Raw genomic sequence first — 22919 nt, 5'->3', positions numbered from 1 at the left:
ATGTCCTACCAATATGTGACAGTAAAAACCGATTCAACTCCCCCCTGCTGTTTTTACATAAAAATGTGTTATGGCTTCACATATGTCTTGTATTGGTGGCCTAACACCTTGGTTCTTTAGAGTTCTCAGACAATTCTTGGACCCCCAATAATAGAGTCGGCCCTGGTAAGAGTGTTCCTTACTGCAGGGATAGCAGGGTTTGCATCGTGGTTGGTAGTTCCAGTTTGACGTGAAGGTCCCCTCCTTACACGGCAGGCACAGCGTTTCTGTAGACAGCGTACACGTCTCGCTGCGATAAAATCCTGTAAAAGACAACACAAAACCATCAAAAAGGCGCAAAGCGATAAGATACATTTGCCCCAATTTGCTGGACACGTTGACCATTTTTCCTTTCTTGTGTCACCTGGTTCATGTTGGCGTTTTCGCATTCTTCTAGACACTTTTTACAACCATCAAGAAAGGTGCAAAAAGTGTCTCAAACACTAAATAAATGTATTTAGATGCCGAATACAACAATTTTAGGGTGCACTTTGTGACCCGACGCACGCTTGTGCCTTCAATGTCCCTCCAGTCATAGCGCTGTACACATCAATTATCTTTTAAAGGGGTTCTCCACCTTAGGAAACATTTTTTTTTTAACTTACATGCACGTACCATAGTTTTACTAAAAATCATTTTAGCAAATTTGGTTTCATTCAAAGTTTTGCACCGTTTGCCTTCTGCAGCCTCTGTGTTACTATCATGATTCCAGCGCTCAGTGTGTCTTGGACGCAGTGACTGACAGCTTAGTCGTCCAATGTAGTGCAGGGGCATGCTGAGCTGTCTGTATTTTGATTGACAGCTCAGCTGTCCAATCTGAGACTGGGAGATGCCAAGTTTTCTTCAGGTGTTCCAAGTAATTGTCCAGCTACTTAACTAAGCTTTCAGTCCCAGGTGGCTGCTAGTCGTAGCTTTGTGTGGCTTGTCCTCTGTACTCATATGATCTTCTGTTGCCGGACCCTGGATTTGCCTATTGACTACCCGTTTGTATCACCCCTTTTGATCTTGAAATTATGACTCCGGACTGTGACCTGACTATGCCTTTGTCTCTTCCCTCTATTTTAAATAAATTTTGTATTTATTATCTGAAAATGAGAAATCATCACTATAACATAAAAAATGCATTGCTTGTAGACCTCAAATAATGCAAGAAAAACAAGTTCATCATCATTTAGAAATAACAATACTAATGTTTTAATTCAGGAACAGTTCAGAAATCAATATTTTGTGGAATAACCATGATGTTTAATCCCAGCTTTCCTGCGTCTTGGCATGCTTTCCACCAGTCTTCTACACTGCTTTTGGGTGACCTTATGCCACTCTTGGCACAAAAATGTAAGCAGTTCTTCTTTGTTTGATGGCTTGCGACTATCTATTTTCCTCTTGATTATATTCCAGAGGTTTTCAATGGGGTTCAGGTCTGGAGATTGGACTGGCCATGACAGGGATATGATGTGGTGGTCCTTCATCCACACCTTGATTGACCTAGCTGTGTGGCATGGCGCATTGTCCTGCTGGAAAAACCAGCCCTCAGAGTTGGGGAACAATGCCTGAGCAGAAGGAATCAACTGTTTTTTCAGGATAGCCTTGTATGCAGCTTGATTCATACGTCCTTGGCAAAGATTAACCTGCCCAATTCCAGCCTTGCTGAGACATCCCCAGATCATCACCGATCCTCCACCAAATTTCACAGTGGGTGCAAGGCACTGTGGCTTGTACGCCTCTCCAGGTCTCCTCCGTCTAACCATTAAATGACCAGGTGTTGGGCAAAGCTGAAAATTAGACTCATCAGAGAAGATTACCTTACTCCAGTCCTCTATGGTCCAATCCTTATGGTCTTTGGCAAACTTCAACCTGGCTCTCCTTGATGAAAGGCTTTTTTCTAGCTTTACATGACTTCAGCCCTGCCTCTAGGCGCCTATTATGAACTGTTGGTGCCGTGCACTTCACCCCAGCTGCCATTTCTTTTGTAGGTCACTTGATGTCATCATGCAGTTGCTGAGTGACAGTAGAATAAGATGACGGTCATCCCGGTCAGTGGAGAGTCGTTTTTGCCCTCTCCGGTCTGTAGCTTTGTTGTCCCAAATGTCTGCTGCTTGACCTTGTTGTAATGGACTACCGCCTTACAAATTTTAAGGATGGAGGCAACATGACGCTTACTGTGTCCCTCTGCTAGTAAAGCCAGAATTGAGCCCTTTTCCTCACTCAAGACTTTTCTTTTTCAACTCCTTTGGCATGGTTAAAAGTTATTTTTTCATTCCTACTACTTTTGGGATATGACTAGCACTTGTTTTGCCATCCAGCTTGTCCCATTGCAGGAGAATTGTGAACACCACAGCAGGGTTTTCTTATACTTTCCTTCGTTAAATAAGATTTGGTTCAGGTGATCACCTAATCAGAAGCACATTAAGTAGAATGAGGTGTCCTATGGCTGGAATTCAACTGACACTGGAATGGAATGGCTGTCCGACATGTAGAGAAGCGGATTTTTATTAAACTGTGCAGTGGTCTCTTATTTTTTGCCAGAGCTGTATATGTATAATATAACGGCAACTGTTAGTGCATACCCTAGGTATGAATTATCTGGAGAGCCTTTACTGGCGCAAAGGCATACTGATAAAACAGTCAGCCCCAACAATCGCCCAGAGCACCAAAAGTGATTGTGACATAGACACAACCAATGTGCCCCCAGAAACACCACGCTATAACTGTACAGGGCTCAGTATTGCAGCGTCTGGTGCCAATGGGTTAATGCAATAACTCAGTAAGGAGGACTTGACCTTTACTACATTGCTGCTGCCATTGCGCAGTATCTGATTCAGCATGTTATTACTCAGGAACTCTGGGCAGTTTCTAGAACATCGTCCCTCCTCCGCCATAAAGTAGAAGTGAAGATTTCCTCTTTCTGAGAAGGAAGTAAGAATTCTCTGGCTCGGTCGCTCTCCTCCTCCTCCTGGGTTTTGTAATATGTCACGTTTACTGTACTGTTATCTTATGAGTATTGCTCACGTTATAGAATTTCTCACGATTAGCTTGCAGTCGTTCAAAACAAGGATTATAGACGAAAAAAAAAATTTTCTTCAGTGTTTTTTTTTATTTTATAGTTTTTCCTCCTCTTCCTCCTCTGAAGTTAAAGCAAAAAAAAAACAAACCTTTCCTTATGTGTTATATGACTGCGCTGCCAAAGATAGAAGCAAAGTCCCAGTTTTTACCGAGTGGTGAACGTTCATATTCTATTAGAATTTTTCATTTTTTTTTCATTATTTTACACTGTTTGATATGCAATTTGTGTTTTGCTGTTGTTTCAGGCGACTTTTCAGAATAAGACGTCCTGTGTGTATATGAGGAATAACACGTTTTGTGATTTGTATCCTACATTTTTCACCATTTGTAGTGGTCTCTGACCTATTAGATGGAGACTAGATGCTATCATGTCCTCCATACACAGCACACTTGAGTGATTCCTTTTCTTTCGCACAAGCTGCAGCATGGAGGACATTATGCAGATGTACTGAGCAGTGCAGCTGTGAATCCAGTATTGGGGTAAGATAAATCGCTAAGTAGAAAGCAGCAGTGTGTGGTTCGTCTGTGCTTCTCTCGGTCACTCACTAGGCAGATGTAATCTGATCCCTCAGTGAGCTGGTGGTCCATCCTGTTTAGAGTAGGATAGATTTTAGCTGTTTTTCAGAATAAATGATGAGTTCATTAGGAAAGGAGAGAAGTGGCTGAAAAAAAAAATCCCAAAACAAAGTATATCATAAAACATCTCACCTGATTGACAGCGGGCACAGCATATGTTCAATTCTTCATTTAGGAACTGTGTTTTATTGCAGGAAACTTGTTCAAGCGCGAAAATCTGAGTAAAGAAAATTTGATATTGACCATGAGAGCAGAATAATTTTTCACCACATTGACAGTAGTTTATGGCTTTGATGACTGCCTCTCCCTTCCACTATTCCAGTCCCATTACTTTCCTAGATGCTCCTTAACCACTGCTCCAGTCCAATTCATTTTATACTGTAGATGCTTTACGTAGATTGGACTGTACGGTACAGTGCACCCTCCGGCGGTAAGTGACTTTGTAAATATCACCAAAATTCCTCTAGTGGCCAGAAAGATAACGTGTCCCTATGATATATTTTTTAGGAGTATTAACCAACATACGGTTTGGTAGCCAGTAAAAGTAGTGAGGAGAAGCGATGCCACATGTACAGCTATTTGTGGATAAAAAAAAGTTTACATGATACATAATTATTTATAGGATTTTATTGGTTGTTTGTAGGACTTGTGTATATATTTATTTATATATGTTTTAAAACTTTTAAGTCTAAGTACTGCACCTAGCCGTCCCCTCCTCGTTACTGGGTCGTAATAACGATATTTTATATACTAGAAATTGCCCTCTACAGTTATACTGGACTTGGGGGGGGGGGGGGGGAGCATCTACGTTTTAATATTAATGTTATAAATAAAATGTATGTAGGGATCACAGATGACCATAGAGGATAGTGGTTCAATTTCCATCACTTATGTCCTAGCCTCTCACTATGTAGTATTGGTGTTAGGGTGTATACACAAATGCAGAGGCGCTGGGTAGTCGGGGGTTAAAAGAATGGGTGGTACACAAACTCCGCTATAGAGGATATAAGGAAGGGACATCCTAGGGAGCGGTAACCCTGAGGAAGAAGAGCGTGGCTCTTCGAAAGGCGTTGGTTAGCTCCGTCCCCTCTTTTTTGAGCGCCGAGGCGCTACATCCTGAACGTGACGTCACTAGTTTTTGGAGCCTATCGGTCATCTTTCTTTTGCCCCGCGTGATCTCCAGGGACGCTACCAGCCGGAACATCCCTGGTTATATATCGCGCTTCACCATCCGAGACACACGGTGCCGCAGCCCCTGACGCTTACTCTAAAGCAGGGAGTCCGCACCTACAGACACGGAAGTACACCGCAACAGCACCCAACATTCACAGGTGAGCTTGCAGCTATATATGGTCCTACCGCTGGGACTAGTAGACAGACATATCATACGGACACGTTAGCTTTCTGGCCAGTACAGGGATTTGGGTGATATTTACAAAGTCACGGAGGGTACGTTGAGGCTTTGGTGTACTGTACTGTACAGTCCAATCTACGTAAAGCATTTCTTTTCTGTTTTACCCTTAAGCGCAGGATCACTATTATATTACATGTTGTATGACTATTGACGCAGTGGGCACTACTTTGTCTGTATCCCACCAGCTAAGGATAATTGTTGTTTCTTAGGGTGAGCCAGTGTGACCTTTTGTGAAACTGTAATTTCATAGATGCTTTCCTCCTTCACTACTTCAGTCCCATTACATTCATAGATGTTCCCCTCCACTACTCCAGTGACCATTACTTTCCTAGATGCTCGCCCCTCCACTAATCCAGTGCGTGCCCATTACTTTTCTAGATGCTGCCCCTATTATTCCAGTGCCCATTACATTCCTAGATGCTTTCCTCCTCCACTACTCTATTGCTTATTACTTTCCTGGATGCTCCCCCTCCACTATTCTAGTCCCATTACTTTTCTGGATGCTCCCCCTCCACTATTCTAGTCCCATTACTTTCCTGGATGCTCCCTGTCACGAATCCGCTTCTCAGCACGTGACTTGGGGTTGCGCCTGCAAGGATTAATCTATCTGCCCTCTCTAAGTCCAGCATTCAATCTCTGTCCTATGCTGTAATGGGAGCATAAATCACACACAGACCCAGGCCACACACCCGCTCATACACGCTGCCACCATTCACCGAATACACAGGCGATGAGTCGCAGAAATATTACTACTACTGTCTGCCACTCCTGAGGCTCACACAGTTTAAGGCTATGTATTCTTTAGAACATACAAGGTTCAAGTTAAAGTTTTATGCTTTAATACAAAAAGGTACAGTGCTTACATTAAGAAAAAAGGTATAAAAATATGGTAGATAAAAGACATACAACTATGCAAAACAGTTATAAAAATAAACAGGAGAAAACTTACAGAAATAGCTAACATTGTAGTCTGCTTTCTGCTTCCTGAGGGGGTATGAATATGGACTGGAACACATCAGCTCGGCTGCCCTCAATCTGTGAACTCGATTCTATGTATACAGGCCTAATTTATAGAATCACCCTGGAGGTCAGATTTCTACAACAGCCTCTCAGGTTGATATTATAATTGCTTGTTTTTCACTGGGCCATGACCACTCCACCAATGAATAAATTATTTTCTCTGAAATTCTTTGTGTAAAGTTTCCCACAGATAGATAGTGTCAGGCTGTAATTGACATCTCTCTTCAAAAGAGCTAGAAGGTGTGAAAGGTTTCCCTTTCCTGGTTCCCAGCAAGACCCCCTGGTGAGATTGGAGACAGTAGACTGCTTGGTCAGGATACCATATGCTGTGACCCCGTGAGACCTGCAGTTTCAGGACAGATGTTAAATTATTGCTAGTCACACATATATACCTATACATATTTCACAGCACTCCCTCTCCACTATTCTAGTTGCATTACTTTCCTGGATGCTCCCCCTTCACTATTCTAGTCTCATTACTTTCCTGGATGCTCCCCCTCCACTATTATAGTCCCATTACTTTCCTAGATGCTCCCCCTCCACTATTCTAGTCCCATTACTTTCCTGGATGCTCCTCCGCCATTATTCTAGTCCCATTACTTTCCTGGATGCTCCCCCTCCACTATTCTAGTCCCATTACTTTCCTGGATGCTCCCCCTCCACTATTCTAGTCCCATTACTTTCCTGGATGCTCCTCCTCCACTATTCTAGTCCCATTACTTTCCTGGATGCTCCCTCTCCACTATTCTAGTCCCATTACTTTCCTGGATGCTCCCCCTCCACTATTCTAGTCTCATTACTTTCCTGGATGCTCCTCCTCCACTATTCTAGTCCCATTACTTTCCTGGATGCTCCCTCTCCACTATTCTAGTCCCATTACTTTCCTGGATGCTCCCTCTCCACTATTCTAGTCCCATTACTTTCCTGGATGCTCCCTCTCCACTATTCTAGCCCCATTACTTTCATGGATGCTCCCCCTCCACTATTCTAGTCCCATTACTTTCCTGGATGCTCCTCCTCCACTATTCTAGTCCCATTACTTTCCTGGATGCTCCCCCTCCACTATTATAGTCCCATTACTTTCCTGGATGCTCCCTCTCCACTATTCTAGTCCCATTACTTTCCTGGATGCTCCCCTCCACTATTCTAGTCCCATTACTTTCCTGGATGCTCCTCCTCCACTATTCTAGTCTCATTACTTTCCTGGATGCTCCCCCTCCACTATTCTAGTCTCATTACTTTCCTGGATGCTCCCCCTCCACTATTCTAGTCCCATTACTTTCCTGGATGCTCCCTCTCCACTATTCTAGTCCCATTACTTTCCTGGATGCTCCCCCTCCACTATTCTAGTCCCATTACTTTCCTGGATGCTCCCCCTCCACTATTCTAGTCCCATTACTTTCCTGGATGCTCCCTCTCCACTATTCTAGTCCCATTACTTTCCTGGATGCTCCTCCTCCATTATTCTAGTCCCATTACTTTCCTGGATGCTCCTCCTCCATTATTCTAGTCCCATTACTTTCCTGGATGCTCCCTCTCCACTATTCTAGTCCCATTACTTTCCCGGATGCTCCCCCTCCACTATTCTAGTCCCATTACTTTCCTGGATGCTCCCCCTCCACTATTCTAGTCCCATTACTTTCCTGGATGCTCCCCCTCCACTATTCTAGTCCCATTACTTTCCTGGATGCTCCCCCTCCACTATTCTAGTCCCATTACTTTCCTGGATGCTCCCCCTCCACTATTCTAGTCCCATTACTTTCCTGGATGCTCCCCCTCCACTATTCTAGTCCCATTACTTTCCTGGATGCTCCCTCTCCACTATTCTACTCCCATTACTTTCCTGGATGCTCCTCCTCCACTATTCTAGTCCCATTACTTTCCTGGATGCTCCTCCTCCACTATTCTAGTCCCATTACTTTCCTGGATGCTCCTCCTCCATTATTCTAGTCCCATTACTTTCCTGGATGCTCCTCCTCCATTATTCTAGTCCCATTACTTTCCTGGATGCTCCCTCTCCACTATTCTAGTCCCATTACTTTCCTGGATGCTCCTCCTCCACTATTCTAGTCCCATTACTTTCCTGGATGCTCCTCCTCCATTATTCTAGTCCCATTACTTTCCTGGATGCTCCTCCTCCATTATTCTAGTCCCATTACTTTCCTGGATGCTCCCTCTCCACTATTCTAGTCCCATTACTTTCCTGGATGCTCCCCCTCCACTATTCTAGTCCCATTACTTTCCTGGATGCTCCCTCTCCACTATTCTAGTCCCATTACTTTCCTGGATGCTCCCCCTCCACTATTCTAGTCCCATTACTTTCCTGGATGCTCCCCCTCCACTATTCTAGTCCCATTACTTTCCTGGATGCTCCCCCTCCACTATTCTAGTCCCATTACTTTCCTGGATGCTCCCCCTCCACTATTCTAGTCCCATTACTTTCCTGGATGCTCCCTCTCCACTATTCTAGTCCCATTACTTTCCTGGATGCTCCTCCTCCATTATTCTAGTCCCATTACTTTCCTGGATGCTCCTCCTCCATTATTCTAGTCCCATTACTTTCCTGGATGCTCCCTCTCCACTATTCTAGTCCCATTACTTTCCTGGATGCTCCCCCTCCACTATTCTAGTCCCATTACTTTCTTGGATGCTCCCCCTCCACTATTCTAGTCCCATTACTTTCCTGGATGCTCCCCCTCCACTATTCTAGTCCCATTACTTTCCTGGATGCTCCCCCTCCACTATTCTAGTCCCATTACTTTCCTGGATGCTCCCTCTCCACTATTCTACTCCCATTACTTTCCTGGATGCTCCTTCTCCACTATTCTAGTCCCATTACTTTCCTGGATGCTCCTCCTCCACTATTCTAGTCCCATTACTTTCCTGGATGATCCTCCTCCACTATTCTAGTCCCATTACTTTCCTGGATGCTCCCCCTCCACTATTCTAGTCCCATTACTTTCCTGGATGCTCCCTCTCCACTATTCTAGTCCCATTACTTTCCCATCACAAAAAGGAGAAGACCCCTACTGATATAATAATCTAAAAAGTTTGAAGTCAAAGCATCTAAGTAATAAAATATGAATATTATTGGAAACGAATTAAAAACACATTAACGCAAAATCTCAAAATCTCACAACATGTAGATATAACAGTAGTAAATAAGCGAGGTTCTCAGTGAAGGTTCAAAAAAGGGGGAAACATAGACCCAAAAGTGAAGAAATGGGCAGTAAAAGGTAATTCACTGGCAAACAAAATAAACGGAATGAATTAAAGATAAAACAGACCAGTCTCAATGTGTATAAATAATCAATAACCATCCCTGCAAAATGTGCAATTTGTCCATAGCACAATAGAGAACACATGAATTGCACCATATATAAGGGGTAATACTATGTTATACAAATAAGACACCAGTGTTTGGTGCAAACCCTATGTAAATGGATCATAAATACAGCGAGTGTCAAACAGCCAGGTGGTCCTTACCCATGTTTGTATTGTATAACTCAGAATCCCTGGACACAGTTCACACTGAACAGGCTGCAGCTTCCACACGGTTCTCTGCAGGTCCAACACACGGACTGCACAGCTTTCCTAGCTGACCCGTGCAGTCTTCATTTAGAGAGAGACTCTGGCATGTCTCCCTCCCAGCTACAGCTTACATTTTGGCTGGTCACTCACCAGCAGCACACTCGACGTTGCTCCATCCAGCAGACTGACACACAATCTGCGGGATAGATGGGTAATACTGTTAAACAAGTTTTCTCGAGTTATATAGCTAATTATGCAGTGAGCTCCCCCTAGTGGTGACGGCAGACAGGCAGAATTATATCATTTATCTAGCCAGGTAAATATAATCAGCACAGAAACCTTACCGAGATAGATTGAGGCCCTGTGCTGGCTCTTTCCAACACCTACAACTAACAATTGTTTTCATATATGTAGTTCTATGGAGATATTGTTTTACCCAAAGTCACGCCCAAATAATAAAGCTTGGCCACAGAATCTGGGTGTGGTGGAATAACCAGGCATAAAAGTCATTACACCTATGAAACACAGAAACAGCAGTCACCCTCTCCTGATATAGGTGATAACGGGGAACAATAGACTAAAGTTACTGTTCGTTTAGTGAAGGTTGTAAATTGAGAAGATAAGTGGCTTTATCCCGTCATGTCGTGCTGGAGTTGTCACTTTGCAACAACTAGAGAAAAAATAGAGCCTGAAATATAATTAATAAAATGCCCATACAAGAAGTAAACGCTGGAGAAGAAGCCAGGTCATACTAAGAAACCCTAATAAGTTCCAGTAAACCAGAAATCCCCCGACTAAATGTGATGGGACAGAAAACAAAACAAACCGTAAATGTCAGAATCCAAGAAACCTTTATACAGTACAGCTGCCTAATCTCACATGGGCCAGAGCTAGAAACCGACAACTCCCTATATCACTTCTCAGGACTGGACAGTATTATATTATATATAGTAGGGGCAGTATTATAGTAGTTATATTCTTGTACATAGGAGCAGTATTATAGTAGTTATATTCTTGTACATATGGGTAGTATTATAGTAGTTATATTCTTGTACATAGGGGCAGTATTATAGTAGTTATATTCTTGTACATAGGGGCAGTATTATATTAGTTATATTCGTGTACATAGGGGCAGTATTATAGTAGTTGTATTTTTGTACATAGGGGCAGTATTCTAGTAGTTATATTCTTGTACATAGGGGCAATATTATAGTAGTTATATTCTTGTACATAGGGGCAGTATTATAGTAGTTATATTCTTGTACATAGGGGCAGTATTATAGTAGTTATATTCTTGTACATAGGTGCAGTATTATAGTAGTTATATTCTTGTACATAGGATCAGTATTATAGTAGTTATATTCTTGTATATAGGGGCAGTATTATAGTAGTTATATTCTTGTACATAGGAGCAGTATTATAGTAGTTATATTCTTGTACATAGGGGGCAGTATTATAGTAGTTATATTCTTGTACATAGGTGCAGTATTATAGTAGTTATATTCTTGTACATAGGAGCAGTATTATAGTAGTTATATTCTTGTACATAGGAGCAGTATTATAGTAGTTATATTCTTGTACATAGGTGCAGTATTATAGTAGTTATATTCTTGTACATAGGAGCAGTATTATAGTAGTTATATTCTTGTACATAGGATCAGTATTATAGTAGTTATATTCTTGTACATAGGAGCAGTATTATAGTAGTTATATTCTTGTACATAGGGGCAATATTATAGTAGTTATATTCTTGTATATAGGGGCAGTATTATAGTAGTTATATTCTTGTACATAGGGGGCAGTATTATAGTAGTTATATTCTTGAACATGGGGCAGTATTATAGTAGATATATTCTTGTACATAGGGGCAGTATTATAGTAGTTATATTCTTGTACATAGGGGCAGTATTATAGTAGTTATATTCTTGTACATAGGGGCAGTATTATAGTAGTTATATTCTTGTACATAGGTGCAGTATTATAGTAGTTATATTCTTGTACATAGGTGCAGTATTATAGTAGTTATATTCTTGTACATAGGGGCAGTATTATAGTAGTTATATTCTTGTACATAGGAGCAGTATTATAGTAGTTATATTCTTGTACATAGGTGCAGTATTATAGTAGTTATATTCTTGTACATAGGGGCAGTATTATAGTAGTTATATTCTTGTACATAGGAGCAGTATTATAGTAGTTATATTCTTGTACATAGGAGCAGTATTATAGTAGTTATATTCTTGTACATAGGGAGCAGTATTATAGTAGTCATATTCTTTTACATAGGGGCAGTATTATAGTAGTTATATTCTTGTACATAGGAGCGGTATTATAGTAGTTATATTCTTGTACATAGGAGCAGTATTATAGTAGTTATATTCTTGTACATAGGGGCAGTATTATAGTAGTTATATTCTTGTACATAGGGGCAGTATTATAGTAGTTATATTCTTGTACATAGGGGCAGTATTATAGTAGTTATATTCTTGTACATAGGTGCAGTATTATAGTAGTTATATTCTTGTACATAGGGGCAGTATTATAGTAGTTATATTCTTGTACATAGGGAGCAGTATTATAGTAGTTATATTCTTTTACATAGGGGCAGTATTATAGTAGTTATATTCTTGTAAATTGCGCCATGTGCTTATTCCTATAAACCATTTGTCTTCCATTATTGTTGCCACTTCCCTTCTCATGTCAGTTAACATTAATCAACAGGAGGGAACAATAAGAACAGGAAACACTTTTTCCATCATAGATTATGAAATGCGTCTTTCATCCTGAAGAACAATTAAAGTGAAAAGCCACTGGAGCATCAGACATTAAGATTCTTTACGTGTTATTGTAGCTAATGATTGCAAAAAACAAAAAAGACTGAAGTAAGAAGAAGATAGTATCCTATGTGTAAGTTGAGGTTTCATGGTTAGAACTGATAACCCCAAAATCATGCAAATGTTGCTGTAATTATTCAGTTTTGACGCCACGGTGCCATACAAGTTCATCACGGGGATGACATGGGCATAGGCGTAGTACATGCACGAGCAGTGTTTGGGACCTGCTAATGGCTGGAATCAGAATGAACTCTGAACTCTGGTGTTTAACTCATTTGATTTCAATTATGACCCTACCATCCTCGTGGTTTTGCAGATCGCGGCTCCCTTTGGGTCCCTTAGTAGATTTTCTATTGATTTATTTTTACCCTTTAGGATTAGCGTAAGGCCAGCATCACGCGACCCTAGAACACGGGCGAGTGCTATGTGAGAAAACATCACATAACACTAGGCCCAGTGTTAATCTATGGGGCAGCTCACATCAGCGGTTTTTTTCTCGGGCGTATTTGGCATGCTGCGATTGTACGCATATATCACCCGAGTCTCGCCACTGTAAATCTATAGAATCTATAGGTGCGAGAGAAAAAAAAAATCATACAACAATCGGACCATGTGAGTGATGTCCGATTTTCACACACTGATCTCATTTGAAAAGCCGGCAATTCATGTGCGGTGTACAGTAAGATCACAGAGTGACAGGTTAGAATAGATAGAATAGATATATACACATAGAATACATAGATATACAGATGTCAGTGACACACACACATATATATATATTTATATATATTACATAGAAGAAAAGCCGGCAATTCATCTGCCGTGTACAGTAACCCGACATGATAGAATAAATGGATGACATATAGTATATACACACAGAATAGATAGTTATACAGATGTCAGACACATATACAATTAGTACAGTGTGTGCAAATTACTGTACATGTATTTAAATAAGAAAAGATTATTTGTCTAAAAAAAAATGGCGTGGGCTCCCGCTTAATTTTTTTTAACCAGCAGAAGGAAAGCTGACGGCTGGGGGCAGATGTTTATAGCCTGGGAAAGTGGGTAATACTCATGGAGCTTCCCAGGCTATGAATATCAGCTCACAGCTGTATACTTAGCCTTTACGAGCTATTAAAATGGGGTACCATAAAAAAAGTTATATCCTGTAATACTCCAGAGCTGCACTCACTATTCTGGTGCAGTCACTGTGTACATATATTACTGATCCTGAGTTACATCCTGTATTATACTCCAGAGCTGCGCTCACTATTCTGCTAGTGCAGTCACTGTGTACATGTACATACATTACATTACTGATCCTGAGTTACACCCTGTATTATACCCCAGAGCTGCACTCACTATTCTGCTGGTGCAGTCACTGTGTACATACATTACATTACTGATCCTGAGTTACATCCTGTATTATACTCCAGAGCTGCACTCACTATTCTGCTGGTGCAGTCACTGTATACATAGATTACATTACTGATCCTGAGTTACATCCTGTATTATACTCCAGAGCTGCACTCACTATTCTGCTGGTGCAGTCACTGTGTACATACATTACTGATCCTGAGTTACATCCAGTATTATACCCCAGAGCTGCACTCACTATTCTGCTGGTGCAGTCACTGTGTACATACATTACATTACTGATCCTGAGTTACATCCTGTAATATACCCCAGAGCTGCACTCACTATTCTGCTGGTGCAGTCACTGTGTACATACGTTACATTACTGATCCTGAGTTACATCCAGTATTATACCCCAGAGCTGCACTCACTATTCTGCTGGTGCAGTCACTGTGTACATACATTACATTACTGATCCTGAGTTACATCCTGTAATATACCCCAGAGCTGCACTCACTATTCTGCTGGTGCAGTCACTGTGTACATACGTTACATTACTGATCCTGAGTCACATCCAGTATTATACCCCAGAGCTGCACTCACTATTCTGCTGGTGCAGTCACTGTGTACATACATTACTGATCCTGAGTTACATCCAGTATTATACCCCAGAGCTGCACTCACTATTCTGCTGGTGCAGTCACTGTGTACATACATTACATTACTGATCCTGAGTTACATCCTGTAATATACCCCAGAGCTGCACTCACTATTCTGCTGGTGCAGTCACTGTGTACATACATTACATTACTGATCCTGAGTTACCTCCTATATTATACCCCAGAGCTGCACTCACTATTCTGCTGGTGCAGTCACTGTGTACATACATTACATTACTGATCCTGAGTTACATCCTGTAATATACCCCAGAGCTGCACTCACTATTCTGCTGGTGCAGTCACTGTGTACATATATTACTGATCCTGAGTTACATCCTATATTATACCCCAGAGCTGCACTCACTATTCTGCTGGTGCAGTCACTGTGTACATATATTACTGATCCTGAGTTACATCCTGTATTATACCCCAGAGCTGCACTCACTATTCTGCTGGTGCAGTCACTGTGTACATACATTACATTACTGATCCTGAGTTACATCCTGTATTATACTCCAGAGCTGCACTCACTATTCTGCTGGTGCAGTCACTGTGTACATACATTACTGATCCTGAGTTACATCCAGTATTATACCCCAGAGCTGCACTCACTATTCTGCTGCTGCAGTCGCTGTGTACATACATTACTGATCCTGAGTTACCTCCTGTATTATACCCCAGAGCTGCACTCACTATTCTGCTGGTGCAGTCACTGTGTACATTCATTACATTACTGATCCTGAGTTACATCCTGTATTATACCCCAGAGCTGCACTTACTATTCTGCTGGTGCAGTCACTGTGTACATTCATTACATTACTGATCCTAGTTACATCCTGTATTATACCCTAGAGCTGCACTCACTATTCTGCTGGTGGAGTCACTGTGTACATACATTACATTACTGATCCTCAGTTACATCCTGTATTATACCCCAGAGCTGCACTCACTATTCTGCTGGTGCAGTCACTGTGTGCATACATTACATTACTGATCCTCAGTTACATCCTGTATTATACCCCAGCCAGAGCTGCACTCACTATTCTGCTGGTGCAGTCACTGTGTACATACATTACATTACTGATCCTGAGTTACATCCTGTATTATACCCCAGAGCTGCACTCACTATTCTGCTGGTGCAGTCACTGTGTACATACATTACTGATCCTGAGTTACATCCTGTATTATACCCCAGAGCTGCACTTACTATTCTGCTGGTGCAGTCACTGTGTACATTCATTACATTACTGATCCTAGTTACATCCTGTATTATACCCTAGAGCTGCACTCACTATTCTGCTGGTGGAGTCACTGTGTACATACATTACATTACTGATCCTCAGTTACATCCTGTATTATACCCCAGAGCTGCACTCACTATTCTGCTGGTGCAGTCACTGTGTGCATACATTACATTACTGATCCTCAGTTACATCCTGTATTATACCCCAGAGCTGCACTCACTATTCTGCTGGTGCAGTCACTGTGTACATACATTACATTACTGATCCTGAGTTACATCCTGTATTATTCTCCAGAGCTGCACTCACTATTCTGCTGGTGCAGTCACTGTGTACATACATTACATTACTGATCCTAAGTTACATCCAGTATTATACCCCAGAGCTGCACTCACTATTCTGCTGGTGCAGTCACTGTGTACATACATTACATTACTGATCCTGAGTTACATCCTGTATTATACTCCAGAGCTGCACTCACTATTCTGCTGGTGCAGTCACTGTGTACATACATTACATTACTGATCCTGAGTTACATCCTGTATTATACCCCAGAGCTGCGCTCACTATTCTGCTGGTGCAGTCACTGTGTACATACATTACTGATCCTGAGTTACATCCTGTATTATTCTCCAGAGCTGCACTCACTATTCTGCTGGTGCAGTCACTGTGTACATACATTACATTACTGATCCTGAGTTACATCCTGTATTAAACTCCACAGCTGCACTCACTATTCTGCTGGTGCAGTCACTGTGTACGTTCCCTTGTCTAAGAGACTGTTATAGAATATTTTGTGGCTTTTCTATAAATATCTGTGTTGAATATGCCTCTCTCTGTTTGTCACATTTCCAGCCTCAGTATAAATAGGCGATTCATCACCCGGAGGAGTCTCTGCTGCTGTTCTCTGCTCACTCTTCTCCTCTCTTTCCCTAACAGGAAATGTTCCAGTAGTGGCCGTGATGTATTCCAGGAGCTGCGCTCAGCAATGTCATTACTTCTCCCAGGGAGGCATTGTGTGAGGTTTGTTGGAGGACAGTCTTGTCTGTTGCAGATAGGCCACCTCAGACTCGCAGACAGTTATTTCTGCAGACATTGTGACTCACGGATTCACTAAATGTTGGGGGGTAAATATTGGGGTATGTTCACATAAAGTTTTAAGAGCACATTTTACTCCAAAATTCACATTAAAAACTCTTTTTTCGTCAAAAACACAGATAATAAACATAGTGCCTGAAAAAGAAGCCTCATAAAAATTCTTGAGGCGATTCTACTGAACCAATGGAAGCAGAAAAACACTCCATCCACAAAAACTGCATTAAAAAATCAATGTCGGAAAAACTCAGTGTGAACATACTCCTGAAAAAAAAAAAAGTCACAGTCTGTATCAAATTCAGGTCCAATGCACACAATGTTTTCTTGATGTGTAATTTCCTGGCTGAAAACATCCACGTCAAAATGCAGTTTCAAAAACTGATATTTTGGGTATTTTCTTCTTTTTTTTACATAGTCTGTATTAGTATGTATTAAGCATTTTTTTCTGCTTCAGTCAATTCAGAAGTCAAATTTGGAAAGTCTTTTTTCAGCCGGAATCACATCAAGAATTGACATGTCACTTTTTTCCATGTGGTTCAATACATGCAACAAAAAACCGCACCATGTGCACTACAGGCGCTGTCTCGTCACACTTAATAGGAAGGTTATTCAGAGTATTTAAGACATTTTTCATGTGGATATTGCTGCAGAATGTGCTATAAAATCCACATCAAAAACGGTGTGTGACCAGCTGCTAGTGTCTGAACTCCACCGATTTGCCTCTTATGACAACGTAACCAGGACCTTCTCTAACCTGCAGAAAGAAGGGACCATCTAACTGCCTTACCACAATACTGGGGGACAGCGCTGTAGTACCAGATGCGGCCACACACACATAGATGGCGCTGTATCAGTTACCCCAGGAAGCTGATCTGTCTATCACAGAGGATTCCAAATGGTTAACCCCACTGATCACCGATTGATGCTCAATCCTAAGGACCAAGAAAGTCCAGATATCCAGATGTGGCCACCACAGACGTGACCCTTATGGCAGCTGAACATGGAACCTCACCAATTACTAGAAAAAAAGGGGCTACTACACATCATTTGACCCAAGTTCCTTCCCAACATACATTGATGCCTATGGATATGCCTTCAATGTAAAGGCCTTTGGGAAACCCCCGCATGCGTACACAGCTCCTCAGGGTGTTCAGGGACACTGCTCTTACTCCCGTTAGTTGAATTTCACAAACAAGAAAAAAATAATATTTCATGCCCTTAGGAAAAGCGCATAGCAGGGATATCTAGGCGCGTCGGCCTCCTCACAGATATGCAAGAAAAAATCCCACATCTTGAATGTAAGTGACGTGAGTGGTAGAGAAAGGAGATATTTCCTCCATCCTATAACTTCCTTGTCCAGAATTAGAAGACTGTGACCTCCGAAGTTAGGTCAATGCCGGAAAAAATACTTGTTGGATTCAAATGAGTGGACTGCGAGGAGGATCAGGAGAGGCGGATAAGAATGGTTAAAAGAAAGGAGAAAGATACACACCACAGAGAGGGTTACTCTGAAGCGGCTTTAGTCAACTCCGAGGAGGCTTTAGTCAGTCAACTCCGAGGAGGCTTTAGTCAGTCAACTCCGAGGAGGCTTTAGTCAGTCAACTCCGAGGAGGCTTTAGTCAGTCAACTCCGAGGAGGCTTTAGTCAGTCAACTCCGAGGAGGCTTTAGTCAGTCAACTCCGAGGAGGCTTTAGTCAGTCAACTCCGAGGAGGCTTTAGTCAGTCAACTCCGAGGAGGCTTTAGTCAGTAAACTCCGAGGATGCTTTAGTCAGTCAACTCCGAGGAGGCTTTAGTCAGTCAACTCCAAGGAGGCTTTAGTCAGTCAACTCCAAGGAGGCTTTAGTCAGTCAACTGTGAGGCGGCTTTAGTCAGTCAACTCCAAGGTGGCTTTAGTCAGTCAACTGTGAGGCGGCTTTAGTCAGTCAACTCCAAGGTGGCTTTAGTCAACTCAGCCAAACAGGAACACAGGAGAACAGGCTGGAGAAATAGCTGTCTGAGGAGAGAACGTCCAGCTGACCATTACCTCATGTGTATCTGGCCATCACTATGATTCCCCCTCACTGAAAGTACTACCATTGTCAGTCTTGCTTGTCATTTCATAGCACCTCTTCCCTGCCCCCACCTTGTCCCTCCCGATTGCCAAGGACACCTTAACTGCAGACCTCATTTGATACTGTCTTATTATTATGTAGGAGCTATCGTATATAATATAGTGCGGCCCAAGTCTCACTAGTTCCAGGTGGGCTTAAAGTAACAGTACACATCTCAGAACATGTTAAAAAAGTCACAATAATAAGGAAGCAATATAAGAACATTTACTATATACAGTTATATGAAAATGTTTGGGCACCCCTATTAATCTTAAGCTTAATGTTTTATAAAAAAAAATTTATTTGCAACAGCTATTTCAGTTTCATATATCTAATGACTGTTGGACACAGTAATGTTTCTGCCTTGAAATGAGGTTTATTGTACTAACAGAAAATGTGCAATCTGCATTCAAACAAAATTTGACAGGTGCATAAGTATGGGCACCCTTATCATGTTCTTGTTTTAAATACTCCAACCTACTTTTTACTGACTTACTAAAGCACTTTTTTTGGTTTTGTAACCTCATTGAGCTTTAAACTTCATAGCCAGGTGTATGCAATCATGAGAAAAGCTACTTAAAGTGACCACTTGCAAGTTGTTCTCCTGTTTGAATCTCCTCTGAAGAGTGGCATCATGGGCTCCTCAAAACAACTGTCAAATGATCTGAAAACAAAGATTATTCAACATAGCTGTTTAGGGGAAGGATACAAAAAGCTGTCTCAGAGATTTAACCTGTCAATTTCCACTGTGAGGAACATAGTAAGGAAATGGAAGAACACAGGTACAGTTCTTGTTAAGGCCAGAAGTGGCAGGCCAAGAAAAACATCAGAAAGGCAGAGAAAAATGGTGAGATCAGTCAAGGACAATCCTCAGACCACCTCCAGAGAGCTGCAGCATCAACTTGCTGCAGATGGTGTCACTGTGCATCGGTCAACTATACAACGCACTTTGCACAAGGAGAAGCTGTATGGGAGAGTGATGCGAAAGAAGCCGTTTCTGCAAGCACGCCACAAACAGAGTCGGCTGAAGTGTGCAAAAGCACATTTGGAGAAGCTAATTTCTTTTTGGAAGAAGGTCCTGTTGACTGATGAAACCAAGATTGAGTTGTTTGGTCATACAAAAAGGCGTTATGCATGGCGGCAAAAAACACAGCATTCCAAGAAAAACACTTGCTACCCACAGTAAGATTTGGTGGAGGTTCTGTCATGCTTTGGGGCTGTTTGGCCAATGCCGGCACTGGGAATCTTGTTAAAGTTGAGGGACGCATGGATTCCTCTCAGTATCAGCAGATTCTTGACAATAATGTTCATGAATCAGTGAGAAAGTTGAAGTTACGCAGGGGATGGATCTTTCAGCAAGACAATGATCCAAAACACCGCTCCAAATCTACTCAGGCATTCATGCAGAGGAACAATTACACTGTTCTGGAATGGCCATCTCAGTCCCCAGACCTGAATATCATTGAACATCTGTGGGATCATTTGAAGAGGGCTGTCCTTGCTCGGCGACCATCAAACTTAACTGAACTGGAATTGTTTTGTAAAGAGGAATGGTCAAAAATACCTTCATCCAGGATCCAGGAACTCATTAAAAGCTACAGGAAGTGACTAGAGGCAGTTATTTTTGCGAAAGGAGGATCTACTAAATATTAATGTCACTTTTCTGGTGAGGTGCCCATACTTCTGCACCTGTCAAATTTTGTTTGAATGCAGATTGCACATTTTCTGTTAGTACAATAAACCTCATTTCAAGGCAGAAACACTACTGTGTCCAACAGTTATTAGATATATGAAACTGATAAATAGCTGTTGCAAAAAAAACAATTTTTATAAAACATTAAGCTTAAGATTAATAGGGGTGCCCAAACTTTTTCATATAACTGTACTAGCAACCCCCTGAAGGACACTTGCCCACTGCCTTAAATGTGCATTCTGGGACTTGTAGTCAGACAAAGCTGATCCTCTATAGACATGTCAGAGTAGCATGCATCAAAATGTTTGTGGTGCAAACTGTAACAGTTGCTAGGTAATTATTGTCCGTCAAGGTTTATGTTTGCTGTCAAGGAATGGGAACCTATTGAGCGTGTACAGTTGATTGCAGGAAACTGATAGCAACATCACATCAATTACATTAACCCCTTAAAGGGAACCTATTACCTGATTCATGCTGCCCAAAACGAGGACAGCATGAATCAGATATTTTTGTATGTAATTTTATATACTACATACTAGTTGATTGACATTTTTATTTTATTTTTTTACATATTTTTGCTATGTTCATTTTATTATTTTTTTTTCTAGGGAATTTCTCCAGATTAATCCTTGACATAATGCCCATGTTTAGATTTTCTGTTTTTGTGCTGGTTTAAATAAGGTCTTCCCCCAAGAATGTGGTTAGTATAAAGTACAGTAATTTGTTTACCAGGCCCCCAGAAGAAGCCAAAAAAGTGAAACCCGAGATTTTATGCTAAGCTTCTCTATCTATGCCATTCTGTAAGTAAACATAAATCTTGTGGTTTTCTTCTGGTTCAGCGGATCCTCCCTATTCTGGATGGCCATTTTCCATTTATCCTATTTTCCAGAGCACAAATAAAAATGTGTCCATCATTTCAAGTGGAAATAAAGGCTCCTGTGCTGACCTATATGTGACTGATTTTATGTGAAGGAAAAATCCACATATTTAACCTCCTCAGAAGCTATCACTTCCGAGATATGTTCCAAATTTGCACATAACGTTACATATTCATAGCCGCTTTTACATCGCTATGGACCATCTTCATTTTTTTGTGGTGGTTTTGAGGAGAGTTCCAGGCGGAATCCACCTGAAAAAGACACTGTGTGCACAAACCCTTACTGTTCACTACTGTAAAACCCCTTTGATGTTCCTATGTTCAGTCTTTTGAGCGATTTTTCAACTTTTAGGTTTTGAAAAACGCCTGGGGAAAAAAAAACAAAAAACGAAGGTGGATGTCACTTCTTTGAAACGGTACCAATCTTTGCTGAGGATGCACCATCAATAGAGGAGTCCTGATAATCCCCTTTAACTCTATAATAACTGTATTATTACAATACTATCTACCCTTGGCACTTTATATGTTTTATCTGTTTAGTTTTGGTTTGCTACTTAATTAATAAATGTTTGTTTGTATAGTTTCAGGAAATGCAAATCCAGTTCCAAAACACACGCAATCTGTCACCGAAGCTCCACCCGAACCACAGGACACCATCGCAATGAGAAGCTCTTCCTCTTTCTGTCTTTATTTCTCGCAGGCTCTTGTGACTACGTGACTAGGAAACATCATAAAGTCTCGCACTTCACTTTTTCTATTGGTCTAGAAACGCACAAAGATTTGCAACTAGTCTAAACTCCACCAGTGACCCACCGAAGAAGTGCCAAATCCAAGACCCTGCTAGGCTATGAAATAGTCGAATTGGCCTAGCGTTGAAATGGGGTCATCTGTGCCCTCCATAGGTGATGAGTGACGACTTATTCGGCAGCTAAGCTAATGCACAATTTTAATAGCGCTACTTGAAGGACCTGGGCTTTAATGCAAAATCTCTACCTGGATCCCCACCATTATAAATGTGACTGTTATAAAAGTGGCAAAAATAAGGGGCTTTTAGGTCCCCTCTGTCCTCATGGCCAAAGTGCAAAGCCACCTCTGTATTTCTCTTCATCATCTCAGCATCAGTAGGGCTTTATTATGGCAGGTCCTTGGCTCGCTGCAGGATCCTGTGGTCCTCTTCTGGACCAGCTCAATCCTTAAGTGTCCTTCCAGGAGGAAACTTATTTCCAAGCTCAAAATGCCAAGTATTTTATTTAGCCATTTAGACTTGCACTTCTTCTCCACATCTCAATCAGAGCCCCTGAAAAAGCATTTAAGCCCCAGCTAAACCACTGCAGAACCTGATTTCTGGAAGGTTTCTCAGAGCCCTGGCGAATTGTCAAGTTCTCCAGGATTCTAATCTTCTGGATGAACTCATATGAACTCGAGTG

The 22919-nt window shown here is 41.5% G+C and overlaps 1 protein-coding gene across 1 annotated transcript in view; it reads right to left on the bottom strand.

Annotated features, from left to right (window-relative positions):
- Positions 1–22919, bottom strand: part of LTBR (lymphotoxin beta receptor) — a 43227-nt gene that overhangs the window by 8710 nt on the left and 11598 nt on the right. Inside the window, exons 2-3 of the mRNA XM_077258243.1 lie at positions 3811–3895; positions 183–302 (exon numbers count right to left, since the gene is read on the bottom strand). Of these exons, the coding sequence (XP_077114358.1) occupies positions 183–302; positions 3811–3895 (205 nt within the window). The remainder of the gene's footprint in view (positions 1–182; positions 303–3810; positions 3896–22919) is intronic.

Source organism: Ranitomeya variabilis, chromosome 4 (assembly GCF_051348905.1).
Source record: "Ranitomeya variabilis isolate aRanVar5 chromosome 4, aRanVar5.hap1, whole genome shotgun sequence".
NCBI lineage: Eukaryota > Metazoa > Chordata > Amphibia > Anura > Dendrobatidae > Ranitomeya > Ranitomeya variabilis.
This window is presented reverse-complemented; position numbering and strand designations above follow the sequence as displayed.